The 10000-nt window shown below is 34.6% G+C and overlaps 1 protein-coding gene and 1 long non-coding RNA gene across 2 annotated transcripts in view; one reads left to right on the top strand and one right to left on the bottom strand.

Moving 5' to 3' along the window:
• The window catches only part of LOC137634574 (uncharacterized), a 257426-nt gene extending 250498 nt beyond the window's left edge, over positions 1 to 6928 (top strand). Inside the window, exons 5-6 of the mRNA XM_068367038.1 lie at positions 667 to 865; positions 1577 to 6928. Coding sequence (XP_068223139.1) covers positions 667 to 865; positions 1577 to 3830 — 2453 coding nt within the window. The 3' untranslated portion in view covers positions 3831 to 6928. The remainder of the gene's footprint in view (positions 1 to 666; positions 866 to 1576) is intronic.
• LOC137634575 (uncharacterized) overlaps positions 1 to 10000 on the bottom strand; it is a 629767-nt gene that overhangs the window by 436381 nt on the left and 183386 nt on the right. The window contains exon 3 of the long non-coding RNA XR_011042534.1: positions 652 to 848. This is a non-coding gene — a long non-coding RNA (uncharacterized lncRNA). The remainder of the gene's footprint in view (positions 1 to 651; positions 849 to 10000) is intronic.

Raw genomic sequence — 10000 nt, 5'->3', positions numbered from 1 at the left:
ATGGTGTTAATGAATCTGAATCCATGATATCCACCATGAAGTGGCAATACCAGCGGATCTAATGGTGCAACCATAGGAAACATTTATCATTATTTTTAGGGCTAGCACTTCAACACAGACCTAAAATGTAGGAAGTAATATTTTTTTTTTTTTTTTTTTTTTTTGTAAATGAAGCTTATCATTCATCTCATACGATGTTTTAAGATAAAAAAGAAAGAAAAGAAAACAGAAAACGCACATTGTTTCTTTTAATTCCCTTCAATTGAGATATTCTAGCATTCAAATAAACAAAAGATGGCAACTGAAAAAGAAATCCAGCAAATGGAAAACCCAGGGGAAATACAGTTAATAGGATTTTATCATATACTGAAGTTAAGTTTATTTACGAAACCTGACGAACAAGACTGGCCATACAATTATCTAAGAAAGCTGACAAGTGACCTTACGCAAAGTTAAACAGCTAATTACCTCACTTAAATTGAAATCAAGACACTCAAGTGGCTTAAATTATTCTCATCTTTTTGATGTGGATAAAAGTGACTACACCCATGCTACATAGAACATTTGGAAATCATTTCATTCAAAGTGTTTTCAATCATGTTTTTTTTTTTTTTTTTTTACCCTAATAAGCAACAAATATGAATCTCCTACCTCAACTTTCTATAGGCGCTGGAATCGGAGGCTGCGACGGAGACTACGTTGGCATCGAGGAGACAAAACTCCCGAGACGTGGAGGCCGTTGGTGTGGAGAGGGGTCCGGCCTTAATGTATATTACAGTGAAAGTGATTCTGTGGCTGTTACTCTACATGCAGCCTCGACAACGCAGGGAGAGTATTTCGACAATCCCCTGAAATTTAAAATCAGGTTAGCAGCTTTCAAAACCAAGACCTAGGATCTCTTTTGTGCATGAATTTAGAATAATTTCAGTTAACTTTTAAAAAAGGATCTCAGAAGCAGCAATAATACCTTGCTTCTTTTACTCTGGTTGCCAGATTGCATATATTCTAATTGAAAATATTATAAGGTAGATATGAATTAAATGCGTCATGGTTTTAATTATATTTAGAAAAAATATCTGTTTACCTGCATATCATTAATGATGTCATATTTAGGCTTAGGAAATTTTTCTCAAATTTTCCAGATATTTTCTAATAGCTGAATGCTTTAAATATTGTTTCATGGTTTTTAGCTATAACATAAGTTGAAGCGCATTTTACAACACTAATGCAAAAAAGCTCTCTCGACAAACCACTTCAAAATATGCTAAAATAAATCAGGAGGATTCCTCCATAAAATCTTTCAATAGCAAAACCATAAAATTATTACAAAGGGAGATCTTCCTGTGGCAATAACGCTTTTTCATAAGTCAGGAGATTTCTCATATTTATCAAAATGAGTGTTTGACGACATACTTATAAGAAAACAAAAAAATATATATTTTTGGCAATAAATAAAAAAATTACATTTTAATTTTGAACTTTTAGTTTGGTTTTCCAAAATATATAGATGCTTTTGTTACTAAATGAAAAATTAACCCTTCTTTCTGCCAAACTTATTTTTTTATATCTCTTCCAGATACAAATTTCTGCGCCGTGAACGAGCCCTTGTGCGATATGGACGTGGAGGCTTTGAAAAATACAGAGGAGAGCCAGTGCAGAACAGCGTCTGTAGTCGTATGTTTCAAGGCTGCAGATCGCGTCAGTGTCGTCTGCAATCACCAAATTTTCCTGGCCTCTATCCTCGGAATGTAACTTGTTACTATTTGGTAAAAGCCCTACCGCCGACATCACCCGACATAATACCAGTAGTGAGCCTCAGTCAAGAAAATGATCGATTGATACAAGTTGGTCGTCAAGGACATGGCGGACGAGTATCACCAGAATCAAGGTTAAGACAAGATGTAGAGTGTCGATCACCAGATGATTATCTTTTAGTTTATGATGGTGGCTCAATGAAATCTCCTTTGCTTGCAAAAATTTGTGGAACTGCAACCATACCTAACATTACCTCCAGTGGACCAGAAATGCTTGTGGTATTTGTAACAGCAACCTCTGGGATGATGAATCATCTACCAAATTTAGTAACTGGATTTGAAATTGAAGCAAATATTCTTTATATGAAACAAAGTCCAGGTAACACTAATGGCCTACACTGTAAGCACACACTGAAAAGCTTTGGTCTTACCAGTGGAGCAGTACTTAGTCCCGTTTTTGCTGTTCCTGCCAATTCTTCTTGTAGTTATCATTTTGTAGGCAGACGGAATGAAGTTGTATGGATATATTTCACTAAGTATTACAGAGCAGGGAAAAGAAATGCTATGATCAACTATTTACCATGTGAAAACCGTTTGGCAATCTATGATGGTGATAGTCCTTTAAATTCTCAAACTGGAAATCCTCATCTAATGGGAGAATATTGTGAAGAGCAACAACCACCAATTTGTGTTAGATCTAGGCAGAAAGGAACCATCAGTAGACCTTGCTCTACTAAGGAGAGTTTTCTCTCAACTGGTCCTTCTCTGTTTTTAACACAAGAATTTTCATATGGCACAAGCCTTCTCCCTCTTGAATATGAAATTCACTATGAATTTGTAAACGTGTTTCAGGAACAAAAAGAACCTGAGAGTGACTGTGACCGCATTTTTACAAGTAAAAGAGAAACAAAAGGACATTTCGGTTCTCCTAAAAACATTTTTCTATATGGAAGAGGGGGTAAGTCTTCCTTATTTTGTAAATATATATTTAAGCCCATAAGTGGAGAAGCAATAAAACTGAAAATCACAAATGTTGTATTTCGTAGTAATATGTGTAAGACAATTCATAATTTTCAAACAAATCTCTATGAGTGCATAGCACGGCTATCTGGTTCTGCTGTCTTAGAGGCTTGGGAAGAGCCTTGGAAACACACTCGCCTTCCTCTTGGCTGTGTGTGTAATGGAGGTGTTAGCCCAGCAACTTTTGTTAGTCATACAAGTTATGTACAACTTGATTTTATGATAAAAGATATGAGCTGGAGCCAGGACTTTAATGACTTCTACTTTGATGCTGAATATGAATTCGTTAAGACAGAAAAGTGCCCAGAAAAGAGAGTTGTCAACGGTTCCACAGGAATTGTTCTTATACAGAGTGATTTGCATCACAATGCTTGTTACGAATATCCATGGAGAATTAATGCAAGAGAACATACCCATCTCTATTTGAATATTCCAGGCTACCATGCATCTAGTCAACGTTGTTCAACGCAAAATCGGCTTGTAATATATGGCAGTCATTCTTCACAGCCCTTAAAATCTGTATGCCCAGAAGAAAACGTTGTAGACAGTGTAGAAATGTTCTCCTCGGGTTGGAGTTCCCAAATAGATATGATAGAGCCTCGCCCTGAGAGTTTCATCATCCGTTATCTTGCAAGAGAACCTGGAATGTATCAGCTAACTTGGCTCGAGGTACGTCGTGAGCCCAGGCCCTCTGCTTTGGAATCCCTCAAAAGTGTGGATGGGCGAGGGAAGGGCACAGTGGCTTCTTGTCCACATCTGTGTCCAGAACTAGATGCTTGCATCAATCCAGAGCTTTGGTGCGATGGGATGGAACACTGTCCCTCAGGAGCAGATGAGCTCCACACTGCTTGTCTATATTTCACCGTCCCTTGGTTCTACCTTGCTCTCGGGGCTGTAGCAGTCTTGATATCCCTCTTAGTGTTTGCCTCTACGCTTGTGGCTGTTAGAATCTACCAGAGGGGAAAAGTGAAGAGAAAGAAGAAGAAAGAAGCCCAGAGACTCATGACTAGAGAAGTTATCCTTCCTATGAACTTTCACAAAGAGAACATATACTGACGTCACTGAACATACAGGTGAAGCTTACCTTCGCCTGTTCTTCCTTTAAGTTAACTTATCATTATCATCCTCTTCTACTCGAACTAAGAGCCATATTGTTGAGGCCAAGTTTTATACAGATTTTTGTACTATTTGTAAACAGTGACACAGTTGATATCTATGAATTTTGTATATATGCTTAAATATATATGACTGTTTTATTTAAGATTTAGGAAACGTGTTTTAGGTAGTTGAAAGCTGTGCGCCCTTAGAATATTTTCTAAAAATAAGTTTGTGGTAGTAGTGTTGATATTTTACTTAAAATCTGTCGCCAGGCCTTACAGTGAAGGGAACTATTTCATTGGCAGCATTAAAGCATCCCAGTAATCAAGTCAATGATATCATATGAAAGTAATCATTATAATGTCCTTCACTGTCCATAATTTGGACTAAAGCTATCTAAATCCAATTATAACTTCCATGAAATTTTACATCAAATATCTTGAACTTAAATTTTAAAAATGCATTCTGTATGCAAAATCCCCTTAATTTCTCCTTTAATTCATGAAACACTCTAGGTTAATTCTATTTTTAGGATCATTTGAGAGCAAATTGTGTTGCATAAAGTTTGCACTCAACCAAATATTAACATTTTAATCCTCTGAGCTAACGTAGGTTGCTTGACATAAGAAAAAAAAAGACAGAACACAAAAGCTCGTATAAAACTGTATAGGCATTATGGTACCACCATTAAGCAAATCCAAGAGGTCACTGGGCTTTAAGAAAAATAAAATTGTAGCTTAAATCTGTTTATAGGATGAGTAAAGAGGTAAGGAAAAATATGCTTCTTGAAGCGTGCAATTGAATATCAAAATTGATTTGATTATCATAACTGGTGTAAGTTGTCATTCATAAGAAATTAAAAAAAAAAAAAAAAAAAAAAAGTGAAAGCTCCTAGAAATTTCCGCTATTATAAAAGTGCCACCATAAAACAAAACCAGCATATGTCACTGGGCTTTATTAAAAGAGGAAGGTTGACCACGCAGAGGAAACCATTCACTCTCATAGAAAATACTGGGGGTTACTATTCAAAAAAGAAACTGTTGTGGTATCTAAAAATTAGTATAAATAAAACTTTAATATAGAAAACAACGTTTTCACATTCCCTGGACCCAGCAGCAATTGCTGGAATGAAATGTGCGTATGAACCTTCAAAACTCGTTATGTTATCAACCTGACTGGAACATTTACATACGTAGCACATTACTCCCACAATGCATAAGCACCCATCATAGAACGATACTTTTATGATAGAAGAATACAGTTGTCACCTATCATAATATACAAAAATTTTCTTGAAGTCAAGGATGCAACATCTGAATTAAAACCTCTCAATGTCAGTGGTACTTTTCACGATACCAATAGCCCTAATGATCCCCAAAATGTTATTAGTCATGTAGAAATACTAGAATGGATCATCATAAATGTAGCCCAGATTCCTCCAAAGAACTAAGATTTCTACTAGCACTGAAACTCCGTAGATAGCATGAAAGCCCAGATATGTCCCGAATGCCTGCAGACCGCGTGATTCCCCTTTTTAGGGGAAAATTACATAAGAACACAAAATCATCTTCCCAAAACATATGTTCCCTTCGTAGTAGTTTTAGTCGATGGAACCTCTTTTATTTATTCACGGATGATATGTTAAATATAATTGTGATACAAATTGTTTATAACACTGTATAAAAAAAAAGTATTTACACATATCGAATGCTGTTAAATGTCTGGCTGTAGTCTGGTGTATATATGGCGCCCGAATTTTTTTCTTCTTTTGCCAGGTAGTTACATAAAAATGTTTGAAACTATCGATCATTCTCCTAAGAAAAATATTACAGGTATAAAAAGGGAAAGGTAATTTATAATAAGTGTTAAGTTAATGTATTCATACATGATATTTATTGTACAATAAGATTGTTGTTTAAAAACACATAAGGTTATTAAATGAACGCTTATACCCTCCCGAGCAGTCACGCAAGTAAATTTCGTAAATTTTCGCTTTACAAAATATAAGTAAAAATACATAGACAATGCTGAAAAAAATAAGTTTATGTTTCACAAACGATAGACAGTGGATTGACAAATGGCCTTGATTTTAATTGCCAATAATTACCTAATGCTCATGTCTATAACTTATTCAGAGAGTGAACATTATCCATGGACAATAAAATGTCATTTGTCATCGCCTAGTTTTATATCGTCGCTTCCGTTTTAGTAATATCTCCAATGGTGAAGAAAACAATGAGGAAATTGTGATGTGAGTATTCCATTTCAAAGTGAAATACTTTCGTCGTTTTGTGGCAGATACCTTACCATTGACTGTAACTCATCTTTCAGAAGTGCCAAGTATTTTTACAACTCATTTCCTGAGTTTCAGTTAAATTTAGATATTCTACTAATGGGCAGGAAGTTTTCAGCTTAAGTAGTTTTTTGTGTGAATGTGCTTCAAAAAAATATATATATATAAATTGAAATTTACGATGTCTTAAAAAGTGAAAATGTTAGAAATACAAGTGATAAAGCTTAAACTCCAAACTAAACCGGAAAATATAGCTAGTTTCGAAAGAAATTTATTTGATGCAAAATTAATTCATCTTCCCGAAAAGTAAGAATTTTAGTGTATGAAAATAAAAGTAAGACTCGTTAGACGTTAAATGCTTTAACAAATCACTGCAGTTTGTTAAACGTAGAAATACAAAAGTTCACGTAGAGATTATGTGGATACCTTAATGGCAGCATCAAATACCATAAGAAAAAAATTCTGAAAATTAAAAGATGCCTTCCGCAAAAATGCTTTGGTGAAAGAACAGGAATGCATTATTTATTTCGAAAGAAAAAAAATAACTAAAAAAACTCAAGAGAACTAAATCATGATATAACTGCAAATGAAAGGTTAATAATTGATTTTGTGGTAGAGAAAATTGACGTTACGAATATATCAGAAAATTCTATTCAATAAAAAGAAAAATGACTAAAAAAATACATACACAAAAAAATTGAAGGAAGAGAAAAATGAATTGCGCTTACAGTTATGTTCTTCCGGGATATCTGCGTTTCACTTACAATAATAATGTAAACAGCTAAAACAATGAGACATTTGTTATTTCTCTATTCACAAGGAAGTGTCGTACTGTGAGGGATTGGGAAAGTGAAAGAAAATATAATATGAAAATACCGTAGAAACCCTTACATGTGTCCTAAATGTTATTGTATTTTTGTACCGTAATTTTGTAGAATGAGTATTTTTGTAATAAAACATGATTCCCCAGATGTATATTTGTAATTAGATGACCTGTGAAGTATTTAAAATTTTTAAATCGATTCAAATGTTGAGACTGTTCATTCTCTATACTTTGGATGACCTTGGGAAAAATCATCAACAAAATGTCATTTTGCATATCAACACCTGTATCAAATTTAAGTTGATGAATAGTCATCTACCACATCATTTAACTCAGGGACGAGTGAGTATTAAATTTGTAATTATTGTAATTCATCCGTCTCCTAAAAAGAGGAAATATCGGCAATCACGATGAATTACATTAACATCCATATTTTTACAATCACATATTTGTAAACCTATTCATCGTGGATTTACAAGCAAACAAGCACTCACCTACAAGACATGACACGACACACACACTCATACACACACACACACACACGCACACACACACACACACATATATATATATATATATATATATATATATATATATATAATCGATGCACGTTTGAATTTCTGAATTTCCACCGATTCAACTGCAAGACCAGATAGTTCATTCCTCGACCTGGTCACAGCTGGAATAAAACTTCGAGAATACTAAGTAGTGTTGAGCCTCATGATAGAGAAAGCATGGCTGTTAGAATTAACTACATACCTAATAATAGGTATAGGTTAGTAAAGTTTGGGAAGACCTGATTGGAAAGGATGGTAAAAATTATGAAAAATCTTATGCAACATGCACAAAGAACTAACTGAACGACGGTGCCGGAGATTAATATCCAGATCAGGAATAAGAGATTTGATAGGTCACAAATTTTTGTCCAACACATTAAGATGAGAGTTAGCAGCTGAAAACCAGACAAGAGAAAAATACTCGAAAAAAGTAGAATGAAAGAATTGAAATATTTCTTAAGAAAAGTTTCTCAATAAAATTATTTTTTGTGCCATTGAAGAAGAAACAGAAAATTTGTTTCTCAAAAGTAAAATTGCTGTCAAGTATCACACCTATTTTTCTTATAGAGTTGTGTGTAGTTGAGAAACATCAATGCAAAGATCTGGACGAGGACCCACTACTTACAGTCATGCCCTGAGTTTTGTTAAGTTCAACTTCATGCAAAATTCTCTAATTTTAGCCAAAACTCTATTGAGGGATTCAGCAACTCCAGTTCTACATTCAGGAGATGGGATTGAGGTAAAGAAATTAGCACCCTCTACATATGAAATGAACTTGTTTTCTAGGCCAAACTACATACTGTGAATATATAGCATGGAAAGCAATGGGGCAAGAACACTACCCTCAGAAATACCAGATATCACATTCATATACTCAATATAGATCAACAACTCGTTGTAATCTATTACTTAAAATTTTAAGACCAGTGTTTATGTATGGATCAGAAACCTAGGTTTTAAAAAGAAAAGAGGAAGCAAAGCTTGAGAGAACAGAGATGAGAATTCTGAGTTGGATCATGGGACTATTTCTTGAAACTCTGGAAAATGATGAAAGAATAATGGCAGCGGTAATAAAGAATAGAGTGAAGATGAGTGTCACGACTGAGATGGTGTGGGCACGTGTTGCTGATGGATGTTAGGGAGGGAGTAAAGAGGGAGGAACCTGGTAGGGGGAGAAGATCAAGCGGGATACATAGAATTGGATGGCAAGATATGATAAAGGATGATATGGAGAGAAGACGTTTGGTGGAAGCAGATGTTTTAATAGCAGGCATTGGAGAGGGCTCATCAGGCAACCGACAACTTAATGTAGATATAACTGTGGGGAAGAAGACGACTTGAAATTTCACGAATAATGTTATGAAAAGACCGACCTACTCCCAACTGTTCGAGTTTGAAAACAAGGGCGTCATGATTAACCATGAATAAGGCAGCACCAAAATGAAGGCTAATCATAACAAAAACCTGACCACAATCAAGAGATTTCTGTATAGCATTGGAAATTGTAAGAAGGGCATCACATGCTCCAAGGCCATTGCAAAAGGCAAATACACTGTATATATATATATATATATATATATATATATATATATATATATATATATATATATATATATATATATATATATTCATAATTACTCATATATAAATAAAATATAAACATATATATATATATATATATATATATATATATATATATATATATATATATATATATATATTCACGCACATCACTATCGCTAAAGTATGTGCTTGTTACCTTGATGGGACTTCTTCAATTATTTCTAGACAAAACATCACCCTGCTCCAAACCCTTCTCTACATACTTCTTCAATGCATACCTCTCGACATAAACCTCCTAACTGGTTCTGCCCAAGATTCCATCACCCTTTCCCCTTCCCTACTAAATGTTTATACCATTTCAGACTTGACACTAATCACGTAAGTAATATTTACCATCCCGGTAATTCTAATTTCCTCATTTGTCAGCAAAATCTCTTCATTTCTCCTCGTTCTAGCTTCTTTTCCTCTTTCTTGCGTGATGTCCATGTTTCTAAAACATACATTATCACTGGGCTGATCAGAGCACAAAACATCTTGATTTTGGTATATTTGGGATTCTTTTGACACACATTACTTATACTTTCATTCAATCTACTGTTATCCTACTTTCGATTTCAGATTTACACCCTCATTGTTGGCTTAATGGAGATCCCAAAAATTTGAAAGTCACTTCTCTTTAATTTAGTCGTATTCCATCCAGTATAAATATCCTATTCCCTCCTTCATTGCTGGACACTACAAACTAAACTTTGCCAGTATTTCCCATCACACCAACCTATTCAAGAGACAATTGCCCCTCTCTTCCTCTTTTATAACCAACATAATCAGAAAGGGGCTAAATGCCGACCCTTGATGTTAAACAACTAAATTCCAGTACCTCTGTATTGGCAGA

The sequence above is a fragment of the Palaemon carinicauda genome, chromosome 44 (genome assembly GCF_036898095.1).
Source record: "Palaemon carinicauda isolate YSFRI2023 chromosome 44, ASM3689809v2, whole genome shotgun sequence".
Lineage (NCBI taxonomy): Eukaryota > Metazoa > Arthropoda > Malacostraca > Decapoda > Palaemonidae > Palaemon > Palaemon carinicauda.
The sequence above is the reverse complement of the archived record's forward strand: the minus strand, read 5'-3'. Positions and strand labels throughout refer to the sequence as shown.